A 24,144-nucleotide genomic window follows, 5' to 3' on the forward strand; every position below is an offset into this window, starting at 1 on the left:
CCCTACCTCCTACACTTCTTTCTCATATATGGGCACTGTCTTATTTCTGCATTTATATTCCTGCAGTAAGTATCCATTTCCTATATACAGATCCCTGTGGTGTTTAGATTTTATACTGTGTGAGACAGATAAAATTACATCTGAGATCGTTGCTCGGTGCATGCCTCATTCTGCCCTTGGTATGTAAGGGCCGTAGTGTGCCGGAAGCTATTAATGGTCTAATATGTACTGTTATAATGCTAATGATAAGCAACCCCTGAACATCTCTCATGATGTGACTGGCACGTAGTTCAGGTAAATCGTAATTAGTGCTGAAACGTCTGTGCCCTGGGGTATGGAACTCCCTGGCTCTGCCCGGGCTCCCAGGGTTAGGAATTCTTGCAGTTTTCCCTGGGAGAATCCGCATACATCTTTGTAAAGAACTGCTCAGATCTCCCAGGGATAGAAATCCATTATCACAAGGTGTGTCTTGACAAGCCCTAAGGCTTGGAACTGAAGGAGAGCTGAAGAATTTACCCAATTATTTCTGGGGTATTAAATGTAATTAAAGATACGTTTAGGAACTTGTTCCCTATCCCAGCAGTTGCTCATCTGTTCTGATTGAGTTATATATTCGTGCATGTGGCTATTGAGATTGGATTGATTTTCTAATAACAATTGAATTTAGGCTAGGTGCATAAAGTACCATATTTGTGGCCACTAGTGGACACACATGATCAGGAGGTATACACCCGATGCTTAGGCATCCATCCATGAAAAAGAACCATTTGAGGAATAAAGTATACTTCAAGGAATACATTTTTTTTCTTGCAGCTCTTTAGCCTCTATCAGGGTTCCCATCACTTTTGATGGCTATCATGGCTTAGCAAGCATTGATTCCCCGAATGAACTTCATTTTAATTTATTGTGCCATCATTTGGATCCGTTTTGAGATGTAGGGCTCGCGCACATGATCGTATACATCGGGTGAGTGCTATTCGTGATTTCTTTGAAGAGCAATCCTACCCATGTTATTCACTCCACCTCTGAGAAAATCACATTCCACTCTGATCAGAGTCTGATTAGCATAAGCAGACTGTTTTCTTGGATGAAAAGAGAACAGTGATGTGACCCTGGCCTTAAGTGAATTCTCAGAACATTGGTGGCATGCTTCTTTTCCATCTGTGTTGTGAAATGATCGGCCTTTGACAAAACTTGGTAGTACATTATCATTATTTGGCTGCATTTTTATTATACATTATTATGTCTGTTGTACGACATTGAGGCTTAGTAAAAGTTTGACCCTGCAAATTTAATCCAATATGCACATACCTGAGAACATGAACTAGATTTTCAAGCGGGCAGAAAGGTTCTGCGTTCTTTGAAAACAGGTAATGTTCTGTTTGCCTTCAAGTTGGAAGAATCTGAATCTCTTCCAGACCTTACTTGCCTTTGTCATGCTTTCTGAAATGTAACACTGAGCAGTATGTTAGGCTAGGTTCACATTGCGTTAGTGGGTATCCGCTAACTGAATCCGTTACATAGCGCCACTAGCGCAATGTAACGGATCCGTTAGCGCACCCATTGACCGCAATGTATGTAACGCATGCCATTTCTGGCATGCGCTAGCGATGTTCCGTTATTTTTTGACAGACCTCGAACGCTGTCTGCAGCGTTTTTGGGTCCGTTCTCGCTAGCGCAGATCGGGCATCTGCGCTAGCGTGATCGCTATACGCGATCCCTTTTTAGACATTGCATTAACGCAGTACGTTAGCGTATGCGCTAGATGGACTGCACAACGCAAATGTGAACCTAGCCTTACAGAACAGTTCTATACTAAAGTCTAGGAGTGAAATTGTAACCATCTCAGCATTATTTGTAAATGGATACATGGGAGAGATTTGCATTATATCATTTTTTTCTTAATATTCATCTTTTTAGAATCTCCAAAAAGTGATCGAGTTATTGACAACTAGTATTCGCAGTCATGACATGGTCCATTACAGAATCGCCACTGAGCTTACCACGTGTACTGAAATGATCTCTCTGTAAACAATTGGTCTGTGTAGCAAAAATAGAGCCCCCTATACATATTAGACCAACGTCGTCCGAAAGTGTAATGTGTATGGGGGCTATCAGCAGGTAATTGTTGGGGAGATAAGGAGTCAGTATGTCCAATTTCAAACTGTTGATTATTTTATTATCCAAGATATAAGCCAACGATAAGAGTCTAGGAGCGTTTTAGAGAACACCGCTGCACATTGTTGAACTAAACCGTACCAGGGGCTTTATGTTTTCAGTTGAGTAGTACTGGACGATCCCTCTAGATTGTAAAGTGTAATGGGATTTTTGTTGATCACTTGTACTCGTTACTTACCATTTTACTCGCTTCCTCCAATTGTTAAGTGCTGTGAGGTATGTTGGTGTTATACAGAGGCTTACTCTTCCCTTAGCTCTGCTTAGTAAACATGGAGCACTATAGGTTTGGTAAAAGTATCTCGCTTTGTCTTACAGCCAGATTGACTCGGGCTTTATCATTTTATGTAGTAATCCTGTTGACTAAACAGGACATGGATTATTCATCGTGCCCTGAACAGTGGATGCAGCACTCCGAGTTTCTAAACCTGCTGTTGAGACAATAACAGGATGAGATGGAGAGATATTTCCCTGAGCAACAATTCTGTGCTAGAGCTAACACAATGTATCTGCTTATGGCGGTCTATGGTCTCCATCAATCAGGGGCTGGAGGATTGTTCTCTTCAGGAGTAGTAAACTATAATGTTTATTTTATAAATAGAAGTTATCATATATCCCTTTTATACTTTATCAATATGATTTGCCAATGATAGTTTGACCGAGCATCAGATAGACATTAATCTTAAAGTAATTATTGGGAAGAGTTTACTCTCCATGGTCGACGGCATCATCGTTACCAATGTTTTGCCCTGGAATCATGCACTAGGCAAACATATTCATTGCAAACTTCACTATTACGATGTACAATAAAAAAAAAAATGTTATGGTACCGAGTTAGCCAGAAAACTCCATGTATATACGTTTATACCACAAAAGGCAAAAGTATTCTAGGAGTTTATTGAAACCTTTATTGGCAAGTCAGGAAAATAAAATTTTTATTATGAGTTACCTTCATCAGGCTAAACTTTGCAAAGGGGCTCTTCATCCGGAAAGTTTGCAAAGTTTAGCCTGATAAAGGGGACTCTGTGCAAATATATTTTTTTCTGGCTAGCCAATAACGTTCTCTTTCCCAGAAGACTTTTGTCTTTTTTTGTTTTCAAATTCAATATTTATTCAAAGATTTGAACATTTTCATCACACAAGGTAAAGTAAAACTCAGAAGGCGACAAACATCTATTTTATGTAGAAATTACAGAATGATATGAAACAGTAAGGATGGGGGGGATGGATAGGAGGGGGATATTACGTCATTCTAATGAGTGGTCTTCAATGCAAGTGAGTTGGCAAAACGTGGTCACTTTTGTCTTTTTTGGCATAAAAGTGTTTACATAAAATGTCACTATTTATCAATACTGCTGACAATGGAAATATTTATGTGGGCACCATAGGGTTAGATTAACAAGTAATTGTAGTTTGAGCTTTTTATGAAATTATACAGAATAATTGTTTTGATTTTTTTTGTTAAATAAATATCTTATTGATAATACCTGTATATAAGCATCACTTACAAATACAACTCAGACTTTTCACTTTTTCCAGATCCCACATGGAAGCGGCTCCAGAGTCACATTAACCTACCACCTTTAAACTTTTAACCCTCCGCTCCCCAGCCCTTTCCCTTGCTTGCTTTCTACCAGCTTTTAGTGATGTGTTGAGAAAGGCTGCAGTGAGTGAATATTTGGAGGGGCTTTTCCAAGCGCACATTGTTATCTCATGTTGCCTTGCCTTGAATTAAGGTCAGCCCTCACCCCCCGCCCTCTGCTGGCTTAGCTCTAGTGCTTGTCAGGGACTATTACACATTTAGTGGGCAGGAAGTGGCTGTTCCAATGGGAGGCAGGGGAATTTGAATTCCTTGCCATTCCACCACTGTGAAAGGAGGAAGCTGCTCTCGCAGATGGCTTCTGCTTGCTCCCAAGACTTCTTTTTTTTCTCCTTTCCTGCTAGTTCTTGCCTCAGACTTCTAGGGAAATAAAAGAATCTTGGAGCTGCAAATTACACAAAAGGAACAAACAGTGCAAACATTTATGTGCTGTAAGGATACAAAGTTACAGCCTATAGTCAATGCTGAGGAGTCTTGGATGAACTGTGATTTTGGGATCATTTTGATTTTTTTTTCTGTACTGTTGAAGATGATGACTGATTCCAGCTGTGCTCTTGTCTAGATCTTTCAATGGAGACAATTGGAAAACCTGTACTTCAGAGAAAAGAAGTTCTCAGTGGAAGTTCATGATCCTCGCAGGTAAGCTGCACTTTCCTCCTTGTAGCTTTTTGGGGAACACACGTATAACCTAGAAATCGGTGATGGCAAGGGAAAAGATAAGTGTAGAATGGATTGATTGGTAGGGGCGATGTCGCTTTTGTGGTCCACTAGTACGATTGTACTTGTCGTAGAAATGTGACATGGCTAGCTATAGCACATAACCTCTTCTCCTGTAGTAAAAGTTACTTAATGCTTTTAGGACAGGGCTGGATCCACCACCTCCCAGCTTCTGGCACTTCAGTTAGATGTCAGTAAAAACAACACTGATTTTACGACCTAGATAGTCACAGACATTTATTATACTGCATTTTTACTTTTCATTATTGCATGGGACGACGTGATTCTGAGCTGTAATCGTATGTTATGTATGTTACCCAGTGTTTCTTTGTTTAGAGCCCCTAATGGCAAACTACAATAGTGAAATGGTACACTATGCGAAACAGATTCATTGCTTCTTATAGGAATTTCATCATGCTCTAGAGCATATAAAAATTGTCCGATTTTCATCTGTAATCTGTATGCCATCCATTTTTTATACATCATCACTTATTAAAATGTACAAGACCAAACACAGATTCCTGTAAAAATCGGATGTTATATGGTTTGATCCGTATAGGATCTTTTTTTTAATGTCGGGAGGGAGATACTGGCACACCACTCTCCTAACGTGCCAGCAGTTATAAGTCTTCGCTATTGACCTTTTGGTACCTTTCTTTTGGCCCATTGGCTGATCCAGGCCATTTATCGATCACTGATCTGCTATACACAAGCTGATAGGCCAGTAATCAACTGACAATTTACAAAGGCCAATAACACTGATCAATCAATAATGGGATTATTCTGTTCCCAGAGCTGTGCTGCCGATCAGGATTATTTTTATACATAAAAAGAAACATTGCACACATTGAACAAGTCTTGCTTGTTCATTGGACGAATGCCAGTCTGTTTAGGCAGTCCAGGTCAATAATTGTGATCAAGATTTCCCACAAAGTAACTTTAGCCAATTATCGGCTCTTCTAAATGGGCCATTATCATAACATGGGTATGTTCACATGCAGCAGATTTGTTGGAAAAATAATCTGCAACTGTATCATACATCTGGAGGAGGTTTGTAGAAATACATGTGCATGATGCAGAAATTATTTATATTCAGATGCATGGGCATGTTTCAGTTGCAGAAATTTCTCCAGCAATTCTTCCCCACGTGAATACGTCTTATTGTGGAATCACATTTTGCATATTTTTTGGCTATGAGTTTGGACATGGGAAGTATGCCATATATTCACTTGTATTGCATGCAGATTTGTTATGAAGATTTCACCAGGATGAAATCAGCGGCAAGTCCAAGTCTAATCTACATCACAATTTGGATTTTCTGTAGGGAAATCCGTTGCCTTCAGTTCTAGATTCTAAGGCTTCCTTCACACTCCTTTGCATTGGTTTCTTGCTGTGGGTACAGAGAAGGTGCAGAATATAAAGCATTACCCTATGGTGTTAACGCCACCTGATTGGTTGTAGGCACTTTCTCACAGATTTTTCAGTATAAAGCATGTTTTAATGGATGCTGATTAAGGACTCATGCAGTCGTCCGTGAAACTCTGATCAAGGACTGGAATGTACACTCACAGTCCTCGAGGTCTCCCGACACAAACTTGACAGCCTCATATATGTCTATGATGCTGTTGAGTTAGGGGTGGGAGACGCGAGGACTGTAAGTGTGCATTGCAATCCATGCTCTGACCAAGTTTCCCGAACAACTGCATGAGCCCTTATACAGTGATTTTTGTATAAAGGCGTTGATTTGAGGAAGATATACAGTATCTCTACTAGAGGGAGTGTATTGCAATAGTTGTTAGGAAGTCTAACACTGGAGCTGGTCTGTAATAGGTCTAAAATGGCGCATGAAGCCCAGAATCTTGCTCTGTACTTTGCGTAGCTCATCAGTAAATTCAATAATTCACAACTGGGTAAAATAATTTGAATGAGATATTAGTTGTAATTCATGTAGGAAGCAGGTCACAATAAACATTAGTAGGGTGGGGACTGTACTGAAACTCTGTCATCACTCCACTTTGCAAATGATAATAAACCAGGTTTACATTGACAATGGCTCTAAGTTGTACTCGGCTTAGATCTAAATCTTCAGTTTGCGTAGTCACTTCAGGCATATTCTTTATATGACAGTCTGGTGTTTGATTTCTCTAAACAAATTCTGCACCTGGCTTCATTTCACCCTGGGGCTGGCGCCATTACAAAATCAGTGCTGTTTCCTCATTATTTTGCCAATTTTATTTTAAGTCCTGTCATATTTACACTCCATCCAAAATAACCGGTTCCATATACCCATTAGACTTAGGTTAGACACCCATTAGTAAGCCTTGTCTGTCATTACTACACGTAATGCTGTATGTCAGACACATGTTTAATGGCTATAATAGTAGTGAACTTCTCATGACAGGAGTGTTTTATGCTTGCTCTATATGTATTGTGACAGGTGCGCTAGAATTTGTTTTTCGGTAGCTGTAAGTGCCATAGTTTCCTACACATGATGCATCACCTTGAAGGGGTTGTCCAGTCCAAACCGAAAAGTCTGCAGTCACTGTGTCTGACTGCAGACTTATGAATCCCCCCACTCCAGTGACTACAGACTTATCAATTTGGACTGGACAAGGCCTTTAAGGCACCTATACACATTACATTGTTAGCTGAACCTGCCAATATCGACAGATCTGGCTGGTACTCTAATGTGTATGGGAGCGCCGGCCAACTGATTATGGGGGAAGATGAGGATTGCATATGTTCGATTTCGGACTTCCAATGCCTTTGTTATCCCAGAAAAAAAGTCAGTGACAGAGATGGCTGGCAGAGGCTATCTCATGGAAAACAAAGGAGTGCTCAAACAACTTTTCAGCCAAACTATCTGCGGAAGCATTGTTTTGGCTGATAGCCATCTAATCTCTATGGCTGATTTTACTCAGACCAATGGTTATTGTACCATTATAACTTACCGTATGTTTAATAACTGTATTTATTGGGGAAGTCGTAGCTGGTTGCATTTATGTTGATTGAATATTACATTTCTTTTTGATTTGCAATATGAATTTGTTTTTCTTGTATTTTATTGAGCTTCATGCTGCCAGTTTCCTCTTGAATGGCCAGATTAATGGCAGTCAGTGACCAATGTGATTACTGTCCGGGCAGCAGGATGTAAGCTGTTTCTGCTCAGCTGGGTTGTAAACTGATTTATACTTCCTGCTGTCATATCTTTCTGATGGGTCTAAGGGAAATCACAGCTCATTTCTCTATGTGCAGGGCATCTGTTACCAGGAGGACATTTGGACATGGCGGAATTGCTGTGCACACGTGGTATGCCTGTGCTGCTCTCATAAAGTCTATTTGGGCTATGGCCATTAGCCAACACCAATTCTATCTGGATAGGAAGCAAAGCAAGGTAAGCGACTCATTCAGTGGTTTATACTGGAGCTGATTAGGTTTCCTGTCTAGGAGCCATGATATGATGAGACAATAATATGTGGATCAAAAGGTCAAATATGTATCAATCTTCAAAGTGACATCTTGGAGATTCTAGAATCCATTAACCATCAGTCAATACCATTCCGTTGGGTTAGCTTGTGTTATGGCTCTTCCAAATGTTTCCTGTCACATCTCGACCCCATGGGAACATTATTTATGGAACCTTTTGCCCTGCTAAATTCTAGCAGCAATTTTTTTTTTTTAACCAGTATTCTACATAAAGTCAGAGCGAGGCTTTTCTATTATATCAATGTGTGGCATGAAGGTAATAGAAATGAATGTTATTGAACCCAAGCGTAGCTGTCAATCAGCGACTACACCGCTAGCACTCGTATGCGGGGAGTCACATCCATTCTTTCGTAATAAAATACCAATGCTGGGAGCTATGGCTGACATTCAATCACAGAACTATTCCAGTTATGTCAAGATGTCACTATGTGTTCTTGACTGGAAATGTCAAATACTTCACTTTTACAGGAACTGCAATGTAAAGCATTTCAAGTAAATGAAAACTGAAAATGAACGCTGGTATAAAACTAAATGATTCCTGTGTATTTCATACTCTGTACACACATCTAGCAGACATGTTTCATACACACAGATCATTGCGGCTTAAAAGTCTCCTCACCTTGGCATGTCAGGCTTTACATGTCACTCTCCACATGGAGGAACATTACCCCTTGAATCCCGGTCATGTTGTTGTCTTTTAAAGAAAACCAAAGATCTGATGTGGATGCTCATGATAAAATGGGATTTGGAAACAAACCAATGCAGCTTTTTTTAAGGACGCATGTAACCTCTAAAATAAACCACTATCTACATGCAGATATATTGGTAATCTGTAGGTAAGTATCATTTAAACCATGTCTGTCTGCCTTACTGGAGCAGCGGCTAAAAGGAGAATGTAACTTCATTTTCTATATGCGGCCACATGCCTTGGATCATTGAGGCAGTGCGAGGAGCGATTACAGTCACCGGTCAATATACTATAATAACTTCCTAATGCATTGATTGGCAACCAGTTCTGCACATAAGCTGTGAAGCTGGCTGCCATTTGACTTTTTGGGGAGTGATTACAGTGCCCTCACGGCATAGTGAGTGGTGACTGTAACCGTTACCTGCACAGCACCAACAACTGGAAGCAAGTGGCTGCAGGTAGAATATAACTTAATTTTTTCCCTGTACCACTTGCTCCAGAAAGGCAGACAGGGATGGTTTAAATGCTATTTACCTGTAGATTACCCCTATATTTGCCAGTATATAGTGTTTCTGGAGATGACAGATTCTCTTTAAAAATGCTGCATTGTTTTATTTCCAAAATCTACTTTGTCAAAAGGATCTCCATCAGATCTTTCTAAAGTAGTTAGTAGAAAATAGAATATCATTTGAGGATGTTCATATAAATAGCAGGGAATCTGTCACTAAGATCAATCCTCCTGAGCCGTCAATATGGACATGTAGGTCATAGAAAGCTGAATGTAATGATATCTGCAATCTGATGCCTTATTCCAGAGAAATCCACATTTTCTTATAGGCAAATGAGCTGTTAAGATCTATGGGCTGGACATTGTTCTGCATGATAATCTGCCTCCAGAGATTATTTTAAATGAAAGAGGGCATAACTAATGTGAGACATGTAATGACTGACGGTCTGTTTTCCTGATGTACATGTCTCACACTTGTAATGCCCCCTTTCATGTAAAGTAACCCATGGAGACAGATTCTTATGGAGATGTATATTTGGCCCAAAGATCTGAACAGCTTATTTGCATATTATGAAAAAAGTGGATTTCTATGGAATAAAATATCAGATCGCAAATATCAAGGTATTATTTTATTCAGCTTCCTATGACCTACATGCCCATATAGATGGCTTACGAGGGTTAATCCTACTGATAGATTCCCTTTAATGCAATTATCAATCAGCAAATCTGATGTAAAAAATATGTACAGTCCAGTAACATATGTTTGTCTTGAATAACTTCATGTTCTATGATTTGGATAAATTCTAGGTTTCTAGGGGAAATTGTGTGTAAATGGGTTAGTAACTGGCTTAGTGATAGAAAGCAGAGGGTGGTTATAAATGGTATAGTCTCTAACTGGGTCGCTGTGACCAGTGGGGTACCGCAGGGGTCAGTATTGGGACCTGTTCTCTTCAACATATTCATTAATGATCTGGTAGAAGGTTTACACAGTAAAATATCGATATTTGCAGATGATACAAAACTATGTAAAGCAGTTAATACAAGAGAAGATAGTATTCTGCTACAGATGAATCTGGATAAGTTAGAAACTTGGGCTGAAAGGTGGCAGATGAGGTTTAACAATGATAAATGTAAGGTTATACACATGGGAAGAAGGAATCAATGTCACCATTACACACTGAATGGGAAACCACTGGGTAAATCTGACAGGGAGAAGGACTTGGGGATCCTAGTTAATGATAAACTTACCTGGAGCAGCCAGTGCCAGGCAGCAGCTGCCAAGGCAAACAGGATCATGGGGTGCATTAAAAGAGGTCTGGATACACATGATGGGAGCATTATACTGCCTCTGTACAAATCCCTAGTTAGACCGCACATGGACTACTGTGTCCAGTTTTGGGCACCGGTGCTCAGGAAGGATATAATGGAACTAGAGAGAGTACAAAGGAGGGCAACAAAATTAATAAAGGGGATGGGAGAACTACAATACCCAGATAGATTAGCGAAATTAGGATTATTTAGTCTAGAAAAAAGACGACTGAGGGGCGATCTAATAACCATGTATAAGTATATAAGGGGACAATACAAATATCTCGCTGAGGATCTGTTTATACCAAGGAAGGTGACGGGCACAAGGGGGCATTCTTTGCGTCTGGAGGAGAGAAGGTTTTTCCACCAACATAGTAACATAGTAACATAGTAACATAGTTAGTAAGGCCGAAAAAAGACATTTGTCCATCCAGTTCAGCCTATATTCCATCATAATAAATACCCAGATCTACGTCCTTCTACAGAACCTAATAATTGTATGATACAATATTGTTCTGCTCCAGGAAGACATCCAGGCCTCTCTTGAACCCCTCGACTGAGTTCGCCATCACCACCTCCTCAGGCAAGCAATTCCAGATTCTCACTGCCCTAACAGTAAAGAATCCTCTTCTATGTTGGTGGAAAAACCTTCTCTCCTCCAGACGCAAAGAATGCCCCCTTGTGCCCGTCACCTTCCTTGGTATAAACAGATCCTCAGCGAGATATTTGTATTGTCCCCTTATATACTTATACATGGTTATTAGATCGCCCCTCAGTCGTCTTTTTTCTAGACTAAATAATCCTAATTTCGCTAATCTATCTGGGTATTGTAGTTCTCCCATCCCCTTTATTAATTTTGTTGCCATCCTTTGTACTCTCTCTAGTTCCATTATATCCTTCCTGAGCACCGGTGCCCAAAACTGGACACAGTACTCCATGTGCGGTCTAACTAGGGATTTGTACAGAGGCAGTATAATGCTCTCATCATGTGTATCCAGACCTCTTTTAATGCACCCCATGATCCTGTTTGCCTTGGCAGCTGCTGCCTGGCACTGGCTGCTCCAGGTAAGTTTATCATTAACTAGGATCCCCAAGTCCTTCTCCCTGTCAGATTTACCCAGTGGTTTCCCGTTCAGTGTGTAATGGTGATATTGATTCCCTCTTCCCATGTGTATAACCTTACATTTATCATTGTTAAACCTCATCTGCCACCTTTCAGCCCAAGTTTCCAACTTATCCAGATCCATCTGTAGCAGAATACTATCTTCTCTTGTATTAACTGCTTTACATAGTTTTGTATCATCTGCAAATATCGATATTTTACTGTGTAAACCTTCTACCAGATCATTAATGAATATGTTGAAGAGAACAGGTCCCAATACTGACCCCTGCGGTACCCCACTGGTCACAGCGACCCAGTTAGAGACTATACCATTTATAACCACCCTCTGCTTTCTATCACTAAGCCAGTTACTAACCCATTTACACACATTTTCCCCCAGACCAAGCATTCTCATTTTGTGTACCAACCTCTTGTGCGGCACGGTATCAAACGCTTTGGAAAAATCGAGATATACCACGTCCAATGACTCACCGTGGTCCAGTCTATAGCTTACCTCTTCATAAAAACTGATTAGATTGGTTTGACAGGAGCGATTTCTCATAAACCCATGCTGATATGGAGTTAAACAGTTATTCTCATTGAGATAATCCAGAATAACATCCCTCAGAAACCCTTCAAATATTTTACCAACAATAGAGGTTAGACTTACTGGCCTATAATTTCCAGGTTCACTTTCAGAGCCCTTTTTGAATATTGGCACCACATTTGCTATGCGCCAGTCCTGCGGAACAGACCCTGTCGCTATAGAGTCACTAAAAATAAGAAATAATGGTTTATCTATTACATTACTTAGTTCTCTTAGTACTCGTGGGTGTATGCCATCCGGACCCGGAGATTTATCTATTTTAATCTTATTTAGCCGGTTTCGCACCTTTTCTTGGGTTAGATTGGTGACCCTTAATATAGGGTTTTCATTGTTTCTTGGGATTTCACCTAGCATTTCATTTTCCATAGAACATAGAAGAGGATTCTTTACTGTTAGGGCAGTGAGAATCTGGAATTGCTTGCCTGAGGAGGTGGTGATGGCGAACTCAGTCGAGGGGTTCAAGAGAGGCCTGGATGTCTTCCTGGAGCAGAACAATATTGTATCATACAATTAGGTTCTGTAGAAGGACGTAGATCTGGGGATTTATTATGATGGAATATAGGCTGAACTGGATGGACAAATGTCTTTTTTCGGCCTTACTAACTATGTTACTATGTTACTATGTTAGGTAGACTAGTTTAATCTGTTCTAAAAATCAAAGGCCATACTGGACCTGATGAATAAATGCCCTAGAATTTGAGACCTGGGTTTTAACTAAGAAGCACTTCAAAGTTTTCAGAAGCTGCTTGCAGGCATTTCTTTGAAAAGAGGGTATGGGGAGTGATGAAATGTCAAAAATGTGACTAGTTCATCCTTGAGCAATCAATCACGCTGATAGCATGTGGGCGTAAAGCAAATGTCAGAGCTACATGAGTGGGGAGACGTCCATTTACTGTGCTTCCTCATTTTTCATCAAGTCATCTCATGAAATCAGCTGCCTCTAAGTCATCACTTATTCCCATGGTTCTATGGTTGTGCTGCATCTACCCACATACATCCGTACTGAACGAAATATGGATGCACTGTGTACACTGATTTATTTGTAGGAAGATTTTCTATGGACACTCATAGTACAATATTGCTGCTGAAGCTCTTTGGCTCAGGGATGAAAAGTCAGAAAACTGCAAAACAATTAGAAAATCTGGTTAATAAAGCAGGCTAGTGTTGTTTTTTTTCTTTGCTGTCAGCAGTGTTAATCCAACGTCGACCTTTGTGAAATCTAAGGCACAAAGGTTGGTAGTATGTAACAGCTGTAGGTTTTCTGGGTTTGTCCAACCTTGTGTTTGAGTCCTCAGCAAAAGTCAGAGACGAAATAAAAAGGCCTAACATGACAGATCTTAATCCAGACCAATTTTTATAGCATATATGACTTTCATTTAAATAAATGGACACATTGAATTTGAAGAAATAAATGCTTTTTGTTTAGAGCCTAATTACAGGGAATCTGTCAGTAGGATCAACCCTCCTAAGTCATCTATATGGGCATGTAGGTCATAGAAAGTTGAATTAAAAGATACCTTGATATCTGTAATCCGACGTTTTATTCCAGAGAAATCCCCTTTTTTGTGCTGTCAAGATGTATTGGCTGGGCATAACTCTCAGCCCTAAGATAATTTTAAATGAAGGATGGTGTTACCAGTGTGAGCCATGTATCGACTGACAGTTTGCTCTCCTGATCTGACTTGTCTCACACTGGTAACTCCCTCTTTCATTTAAAATAAGCTCTGTAGGTAGATTCTCAGAGAGATAAGTGTCTGGCCCAGAGAAATTAACAGCTCATGACCTACATGCCCATATAGATGAATTAGGAGGCTTGATCCTACTGAAAGATTCCCTTCACAAATCACTTTTTTTTATTTTTTACATCTCATAAGGGTGTACTTACCTTGAAGAATCCATCTACTGAGCGTTAGTTGTCCCTTCCCTTACAACCATGTCTGCCGGGCTTGCTCATAGATTCCTTGCTCTGGTTGTGTTGCGTGTAATTTGGCATGGTCCTTTAGAAATTGTCAGATCTGTGTAATCAATAAATGTTACCGAATAATTGAATGTGATATCTTACCCAACAGTCCAAAATACATGCTGCAAGAAGCCTGAGTGAAATTGCTATAGACTTAACAGAGACTGGAACCTTGAAGACTTCAAAACTTGCAAATATGGGAAGTAAAGGGAAAATCATTAGTGGAAGCAGCGGAAGCCTGTTGTCATCAGGTAGGTCACTGCTGGGAGTTCTTATGATTCTTCTAAGGCTGTCAGTGCTGTAATACTGCTTCTCATATTTGTTATTACTGATGACCATACATGGGGTGGCATGTTGGCTCAGTGGTTAGCATTGGTGCTTGGTAGCACTTGACGGCTTTGCATCTGCCAAAGTAATTTATATCAAACAGGTTCTCTGGAGTGTCTGTGCCTCCCGTCATTAGACCTTTAATATCATCCTCCCAAATAAACATTAGTAAATACTGGTATTAAACATTACATGTTTGTATCCCAAAATCATTTTGATCCCCAACCTGGTACCCTTATAAGTCAGCTGAACCTTCTCTTGGCTAAAAACAATGTCAGACATGTTATTGATTTTGACCACTTTTGCTGCACATAGTACCAATAAAGCTGCCTTATCATCCATTTTCGTGTTTCGGATAGTTATCTTGGATCCTAACGCTTTAAAGCATAAAGTCACGGGTGTAGGCATGTTTTTGTTTTCAAAGATCATTGCTGTTTATCTGCCACACTAGACATTTCCACCAATTGTTCGATGTTTTGTAGTTACGGTTGTAATTACAGACCTTTTTTTTTCCTTCTACCACCACCACCAGTGTGAAATCTGTGACACAATTGTATAAATAGGAATTCTGTGTCAGACATTATTTGTGCATACGTCTGTCAGCTTTGACCATTTGTGTTTAAACACAGATGTTTCCCTTCCTGCTTTAATCTGAAGTGCAGCAGACGTGTGACACATCCAAATTACAGCCAAATGGTCCACTCCAAAACAAGTATAGCAAGTCTATCACTACTAGCACTGTGGCACTATGATCATTGGGCAGATCTGCATGTGCGATATTGGTGGAACCAGTAGGTGTAACTATTTACATATGAACTATTTAGATTTCCACCCTAAGTAGGCGTTTATATAATGCTCACATGCTATTATACAGTTTCACCTACATAGGGTCCTATTATACAGGTCCGCCCATAACGAGAGCCGATCGACCATTTAGCATATATATCGGTGCTCGTTACACTTATATCTACATGGACAATCATCTTCATGAGCGGACTGCAGGGGAACTAAGGACGGTTACTGCAATTATTCCTCCTCATAGTCTACATGTGATCAGTCTACATATAATGTAATGTTGGCCATTAAATAGAAGGCCTATGTGCCGTATACGTGAATATCCAGCTCACTAAAAGTCCCATGAGACTATGATAAATGTATTTTCGCTAATGCTTGCAATTGGAAGTGGACTTTCTGCATCTCTGTCAATGAAGAGAGCTGATCAAGATGGATGTGAGCATGTGTGTATCCTGTGATGAGCTCCCGAGGGTCTCCAAAACAGAGAGTCCGTTGTCTGGTCTGGTCTATTAGGATATCCTATCTGTTGGTCAGAAATGCTTTAACATGTCTGCATCTGGATTGCTTTCGCGACCAAAATTGCTGTGGAAGAGTTTTCTCCAAAACGTAGTGCTGCCATCGCATACTTGATTTTTCCTTCTGTGTTTTTATTGTAAAGGTGAGTAATTTCTATAGTGGATTTCTACTTCTCTATGTACGTACCTAATGGATATAGTAAATCTTTATATTCGGATATTTTACTGAAGGCTAGACCCATGAGACTACTTCTTTGTGTATGGTGAAATGAGTGATTGTTCTTGTTCTTCTGATTTGGGACTTCCGTGTTTCCCAGATTCCTTATGACAATGCTTCCCTTTATATTTAGAAACACTGATGTTGTACTACATACCACAATGAGTATTTTGCATGTGACTATTTCTTAATAATTCCATCCGTGCATTAGTGTTAAGGTGCAATGTATTCTGATATGAATAAGGGTCTTTGTGAATGAGAAACAAAATGGAAGCCAATCTAGACATGATGGTAACTGTACGTTCAGTAAAGTCTTGGCAATGTGATGTTGCATGTTTTTATTGTTTCTATGAGAAGGCTTGTTTCACACATCCATGAAATACAAACCATTTTCACAGCCCGACCCTGGGGTCTATTAACCTGAGCTGCTTCATGTATGGTCAGGTTGGGAGATAGGGTGGTGGAGCTGGGTTTTCCTATGAGAGAACGGTTCGTGTTTTCAGATGTGAAACCGACCTAAGAATATACACTAAATATTTGGGGCAATGCCACATATCAATACATAATTTCTCAAGAAAGTGACTACTAATTTTGTGTAGTGTAATATGGTGGTCACCTGGTTAAAAGGAGCAGTAAACTGATAATTGCCTATTTAAGGAAGTTCAGATAATACGGTTTCCCTGTGTCATATTATATGATGGGATAAGACAATGCACAATACAGCAGCCTGATAGAGAAGTCAGTGACATATAGATGCTTTCCTTTCATTCCTGAACAAGGAACTACTACTAAGGCTGGTGTCACACTTGCGAGTGCAATGCGAGAAACTCGCATCAATTTCTATGCAGCCGCACGCTCCCGTCCCGAGTGCCGGCGGCAGTGTTGGGTATTGATGTGAGAGACTCGCGCAAGTTTCTCGCATTGCACTCACAAGTGTGATACCGGCCTAACTAAGAAAAACTGATAACATTTAAGAAAGTACCAACTAGGTAGCAGAATTTAGTAGAGGCCCTCGCGTTGACTGTTTTTTTTCCGCATATACAATATAATATCCCACAGTAGCTTTGGCCTTCAGGCTTACAGTAGTTATGATAGTGTCATGTGGAGACTCTTGGACATATGATCATTTTGATTTTCTATACACTGTCATTTTGTTAAGGTGGTGAATACTCGTTAGATTAGCCCATTAGAAAAGGTCCCAAAATAACCAGCAACATTACAATGTGATGAAATGAAATCTCAGTTCTTGTTTTTCTCATCTCATAGAGATAATCTCAACAATGTAATGTCTGCACTGGTGACAGATTACTATGCAATAAATAACTCATTCTGGCATCATTTTGAGTTGTAGCACTTGGATATCTGCAAGTGATGATATGGTGGTGTGGACTAACAGATGTCTGGAGAATTTGGCAGTAGACCAGCTGATCTAGAAGGTTGTGAGCCATAGGAAACTTGCTTCTTTCCTCTGTTTGTACTATTAATGATACATAGGTTTATCTGTTGCTCATTACGCCAAGGGACTGCTTTTTCTTTCCCAAATCCATTGCAGACTATAGATTACATGGGTTATCGTTTGCTTGGGGCCATATTGTTGTGCTGTGTTATAGGATGCAGTTCGCCCCCAGGTACATTTCGCCCACCATATCCTCATCACTGACCAGATAGTAAAAAGAAAATATATATATATATTGCTACTTACCCCTTTGCTGAGGTACCACTCCTCCACTCCTGCAAGGGGACGAAATGTGCAGGGGCGAAATGTACCCAGGGCGAACTGCTGGGGGCGAAATATCCAAATCCCGTTGTGCTGTGTCTTCCTTTTGTGTCTGAGGACCTGATGAATATTGAATTGCTCTCTTTATTTTGTTTTGTCCAGTTGCACGATTATAAATCATTCATACAGTGCCTTGCGAAAGTATTCGACTCCCTGGAACTTTTCAATTTTTTCCCACATATCATGCTTCAAACATAAAGATACCAAATGTAAATTTTTGGTGAAGAATCAACAACAAGTGGAACACAATTGTGAAGTTAAACGAAATATCTTGGTTATTTTAAATTTTTGTGGAAATTCTAAAACTGAAAAGTGCAATATTATTTGGCCCCTTTACTTTCAGTGCAGCAAACTCACTCCAGAAGTTCATTGTGGATCTCTGAATGATCCAATGTTGTCCTAAATGCCTAATGATGATAAATATAATCCACCTGTGTGTAATCAAGTCTCCGTATAAATGCACCTGCTCTGTGATAGTCTGAGGGTTCTGTTTGAAGCACAGAGAACATCATGAAGACCAAGGAACACAACAGGCAGGTCCGTGATACTGTTGTGGAGAAGTTTAAAGCCGGATTTGGATACAAAATGATTTCCAAAACTTTAAACATCCCAAGGAGCACTGTGTAAGCGATCATATTGAAATGGAAGGAGTATTATACCACTGCAAATCTACCAAGACCCGGCCGTCTAAACTTTCATCTCAAACAAGGAGAAGACTGATCAGAGATGCAACCAAGAGGTCCATGATCACCCTGGATGTCTTCCACTTGTTGATTCTTCACTAAAAATTTACATTTGGTATCTTTATATTTGAAGCATAATATGTGGGAAAAGATTGAAATGTTCCAGGTGGCTGAATACTTTCGCAAGGCACTGTATGGACAATTATCTTTTTTTATATTTTGATATGAGTTTGTAAAATTTCTGGGTAGAGTAAAGTTTTAATTTACTATATTGTGGACTGTATTTACAGGGGTTGACCATCAATGTCTGATTGGCGGGGTGTGACATCCCGCACTCCCGCTGATCAGCTGTTCCTTGGTGTCAGCGTAGACTGGAACCACTCAGTTATGGAGCTTCACAGCATGGCTACGTCAACAGAACAGTGGTCACGGCTGGATACTGCACATCTACCTACTATTGATTTGAATTGGGGGCGGATGTGCAGCACCCGGCCGTGGCAGCTATACAGTTGACGTAGCTGTGCCGTGCAGTTCCGGACAGACGCCTGGAACAGCTGATCAGCTAGGATCTGTGTGTCACACCCCACCAATCAGGCATTGATGACCTATCCTAAGGATAGGCTATCAATGTTAAGCTCCCGGACGGCCCCATTAAATTCTTGACTCATACTTTCTTATATCTGTCACAATCTTTTTGATAACTTACAGAGTGTACATTGTAGGGGACTAAGAGCGTATGTCTGCAGGAAACCCTACAGGGTTCGTTTTGTAACCAAAAAGATACATAGATCTACATACAAGTCACTGACACAAAACTGAAGGCTATTTTTAAGCAAAACTATTAGCAAAGTTTATTTTTTTTATTATATGTTATATGCATTGAAGCAATATAATAAGTTATGAAAGCATACATACAAGATTCTAACGTTTAAGGAATCTGTTATCAGGTTTTTGCTAAACCATATGAGAGCAGTGTGATGTACAGGCAAAGAATTGATTCCAGGGATGTTTCACTTACTGGGCTACTTTTCATAAAATCACTGTAGGTCTAGCAGTTCTCTAAATGCTGAGCTCTGTATAACCCCGCCCACACCACTGATTGGCAGCGTTCTGTGTACACTGAGTGTAGGTAGAGAGCTGCCAATCAGTGGTGTGGGCGGGGTAATACAGAGCTCATGAATATAAGGGACGACATAGCAGCAGGTTTATTAGTCTTCTAATGATAATCTACTGCTGATAAAATAAAGATTTCATCAAAACTGCATCAAGCAACCCAGTAAGTGACACATCACTGGAATCAGGGTCTCCACCTCTACATTATGCTACTTTCAGATTATGTTGCAAAAACCTGGTGACAGATTCCTTTTAATAGTGAGTCTATGAAGCAATATCAAGGTGTCTGGTACCTTATTGTTCTTCTTCTATAGTTTACTATTCACACAGGTCTTCAGTAATTGCAGATGTAGTAAATGAAAGTAACTTGCGTAGGAGGGTAGTGTGTATACTGATAGCAAGGATTGGTTCATAAATATATCGATGTCAGAAGTGGTACCAATACACATAATTGCTGCACATAGGCGTAAGCATGAGGAGCGAAAGTGAACAGGTTGTTCCTATGGCTTTCAGTTCCTACATGTTACAACAAGACAACTATTCAGCTGAGTATGCTGATCTACCTGGTGGTGACCTTTTGAATATATTGTTTCAGAGAAAGGAAAAACCTTGATTTTTTTTTTTCACGTTTATCAGATTCTTTGGTCTGCTCTGAAGGCCTGAAATGCATTTTTCCGAACATGTAAAAACATGCACAGTGTACAGATGTGCATACCTGTTGTTCCTTATGAATTCTCAGAACACTTTATATTGCCGTGCGTGTTGGCTCAGTGGTTAGCACTGTCGTCTTGCATTGCCGATGTGCCAATTTTACCGAGGGCAACCTCTTCATGGAGTATGTTTGCTCTCCCAGTGTTTGTATGGGCTACCGTTGGGTATTCTGGTTTTCACTTTCAGTCTAAAAATATATTAAAAGGCAAATTGAATCCCAATTAAATTAATGTGTGTGTGTGTCCTGACAAAGGAAACAGATTGCAAGCCCCATTGGGGAATGGGTCTGACAATTGCTGTACAATGGAGCAGACTTCTGTATATCATTGCAAATCACTAATTTTTAATCAGTCACTTTTTCGGCTATTACTATTACATTGCCTTTTAATTGAATTACCAATTACTCCCACACCTCAATACAGAAGGAAGTGTTAAAAGTGTCATAAATAACCCACCAGGTGCTTTGCGATAGTAGAACTGAAATGAACATAAGATCATGGGGGGAGAGTCTTGTCCGCTATGCTGTATCCCTCCTGCACCCATGAGAAGTTGTAAGTTTCTCAATGAATGCTCCAGATGTGCAGGCTGTTGTCAGCTGGTTGTAGTGAAATCATTTATTTGTTGTCAGGTTCCCAGGAGTCCGACAGCTCACAGTCTGCCAAGAAAGACATGCTGGCTGCGCTCAAATCCAGGCAGGAAGCTTTGGAGGAGACACTACGGCAGCGACTGGAGGAGCTGAAGAAACTTTGTCTACGTGAAGCGGTACGGAGACAAAATCTTTTCTGACCATGTATTTTGGGTGGTATAGGATGGGGCAGTTGGTCAAAGCTCATTTTAATTCAAGCAAAAAATAATCGACTGCACACCCCCTTCTGCTTTTAATCCATTATTGTTATTATTATTATTATTATTATTCATTTTTATAGCACCATTTATTCCATGGCGCTTTACATGTGAAAAAGGAGGCATACATAGACAAATACAATCAACATGAGCAATACGAGGCACACACAAGTACAGAAGGAGAGAGGACCCTGCTCGTGAGGGCTCACAGTCTACAGGGTGGGCCATTTATATGGATACACCCAAACAAAATGGGAATGGCTGGCGACATCAACCTCCTGTCCGTGGCACACCAGAACATGGGAGGGGGAAAACCTCCCAAGATGGGTGGCGACCACAGCGGCCACCCTGAAGACGCACCCACGGCCACCCTGGATCCAACTCCACCCTTCACAATGGGAAATAATCGACTGCACGCCCCCTTCTGCTTTTAATCCATAAAATGTCCTCATTCATGCACATATACAAATAGTTGTGAAATAACGTATAGCATAGACGATGGTGTGTGGTTTCTGTAATCTCACCACTGTATCTGCATGAAATAAAGAGGACTTTTATATATTAAAAGTAGAAGAGTGAGTGCTGTGGATTTGTTATTGCTGGATCGATTATTGCATGCAGTGTATCCACCATTGCCCTATTAAACTTTTGTATAGCCGTGTCCAGGGGAACAAAGGAGTAGTGTTCATAACTTGATATTATGAAATGTAATTTCTTCTTTGTGTTAGATACTATATGGAATTTCCAGATTTGGTTTATGCCTAAAGATGCACAGTAAAGTTTTATTACAAGTCATTACAAGCAGGGGAAGGGAGTAAAGCAGAGCTGTGTGTCATTACAAACACTTATGAATCTTCAGCTCTCTTCTCATGGCAGTCAGTGTGGGGGAATGGAGAACAGAGCAGAGCTGACAGTGTCATGAGAGAAAAGTTGCAAGAGGTGTTTGTAATGACACATATCTCTGTTCTACTCCCTCGCCCCTCCCCACACACTATAAAATGAAAGATGCAACTGTGTGCACTCTACACAATAGATGTGGGCGTTCACAAAAGAGAGCAAGGCTGTGTGTCAGTACATGTCGTGCACAGAAAAAGCCGGGTCTAAGCTTCTATGAGGACGTAGTATATTGTTTTTTTTACCTTAATAGCACCTCCTGCTTATGATTGGTCAGAGTTATGCAGGAGAAAAAGTAACCTCCCCTAGAGAAATCTCTGCTTATGCTCACTTTCCTCTTAATATCAATTAGAATTTAAACTTCATAAGCCAATATCTCCGCAACAGAATAGAGAAATTAAAAAAAAGTTTTATTCAATTCTGCAGCCACTATTCCATGCTTAAATAGGAAAAAGATTCTCTCTTAAAACCCTTTAATCAAGTATCCTCAATGTACCACTGCATTTTTCCTCTTTAAATAAGGATTAATGTTTCTATAAAATTACAAGTTACTTAAGGTCCACTTATGTGCCAGTAGGAAGCTAAATTGATTAGGACTTTTGATTAATTTTAAACAGGAAATTCTTTTTAATTTTTCATTCACCTATTTACTGTACATTAAAGAGGGTTTCCTCTACTAGGACAACCCCTTCTCATACCCTCCACTTGGCCACTATAAAATAAAAAAAGCTTACCATAAACTCTCCTCCCATGCTGGCGCCATTCCAACGGAGTCAGCACTCACGGTCCCGGGGCTCTCATGTGGCTATTGTCATGTGGTGCTGGCATCCTATCAGAGCTGGCGTCGCTGGCCCCACCTTTGTACGAATTGAACATGTAGAGGAGGTCCGGGCTGCAGCTGATCCCTGACTTCTTGTTCAATTCAACAGAAGACAGGGCCAGTGACGCCAGCGCTGATTGGGCGCCGGGGCCACGTGTCACAGCATCCGCACGGGACCCCTGGGGAGAGTGAGTGCTGACAAAAAAAGCTTTTATTTTTTCGGGCCCAAGTTTAGGGGTGTGACAAGGAGTTGTCAAAGTAGTGGACAACTTCTGTAAGTGATTATTATCACATTTGGTTGTGTTTCAAGGATCTTACTAACAATCACTATGGGTAGCTGCATCTTGAGATTTGGACCCTCTTTAGAATCCATTTACCCATATATATGTAATTAACTAAGGGTACCGTCACACAGTGGCATTTTGATCGCTACGACGGCACGATCCGTGACGCTCCAGCATCGTAACAATATCGCTCCAGCGTCGTAGACTGCTGTCACACTTTGCAATGTACGACGCTGGAGCGATAATTTCATCACGTATGTGCGATGTAGAAGCCGTTGCTTACTATGCGCACATTGTATACAATATCGTGCACACCTTTGTTACACCATGCGATCATGCCGCCACAGCGGGACACTAGACGACGAAGGAAAGTTTCAAACGATCTGCTACGACGTACGATTCTCAGCGGGGTCCCTGATCGCAGGAGCGTGTCAGACACAGCGAGATCGCTGGAACGTCACGGATATATCGCTGGAACGTCACAAATCGTGCCGTCGTAGCGATCAAAATGCCACTGTGTGACGGTACCCTAAAGGTACCGTCACACTTAGCGACGCTGCAGCGATACCGACAACGATCCGGATCGCTGTAGCGTCGCTGTTTGGTCGCTGGAGAGCTGTCACACAGACCGCTCTCCAGCGACCAACGATGCCGGTAACCAGGGTAAACATCGGGTAACTAAGCGCAGGGCCGCGCTTAGTAACCCGATGTTTACCCTGGTTACCATCCTAAAAGTAAAAAAAACAAACACTACATACTTACCTACAGCCGTCTGTCCTCCAGCGCTGTGCTCTGCACTCCTCCTGTACTGTCTGTGTGAGCACAGCGGCCGGAAAGCAGAGCGGTACGTCACCGCTCTGCTTTCCGGCTGACCGACGCTCACAGCCAGTACAGGAGGAGTGCAGAGCACAGCGCTGGAGGACAGACAGCGGTAGGTAAGTATGTAGTGTTTGTTTTTTTTACTTTTAGGATGGTAACCAGGGTAAACATCGGGTTACTAAGCGCGGCCCTGCG

At 40.8% G+C, this 24,144-nt stretch overlaps 1 protein-coding gene across 5 annotated transcripts in view; it reads left to right on the forward strand.

Annotated features, from left to right (window-relative positions):
• FRMD4A (FERM domain containing 4A) overlaps positions 1 to 24,144 on the forward strand; it is a 620,822-nt gene that overhangs the window by 572,572 nt on the left and 24,106 nt on the right. For all 5 annotated transcript variants that reach the window (XM_069765181.1, XM_069765180.1, XM_069765178.1 and 2 more), the window contains 4 exons: positions 4,338 to 4,414; positions 7,748 to 7,886; positions 14,261 to 14,402; positions 20,918 to 21,051. In XM_069765181.1, the coding sequence (XP_069621282.1) occupies positions 4,338 to 4,414; positions 7,748 to 7,886; positions 14,261 to 14,402; positions 20,918 to 21,051 (492 nt within the window). The remainder of the gene's footprint in view (positions 1 to 4,337; positions 4,415 to 7,747; positions 7,887 to 14,260; positions 14,403 to 20,917; positions 21,052 to 24,144) is intronic.

The sequence above is a fragment of the Ranitomeya imitator genome, chromosome 4, assembly GCF_032444005.1.
Source record: "Ranitomeya imitator isolate aRanImi1 chromosome 4, aRanImi1.pri, whole genome shotgun sequence".
In the NCBI taxonomy this organism is placed as follows: Eukaryota; Metazoa; Chordata; class Amphibia; order Anura; family Dendrobatidae; genus Ranitomeya; species Ranitomeya imitator.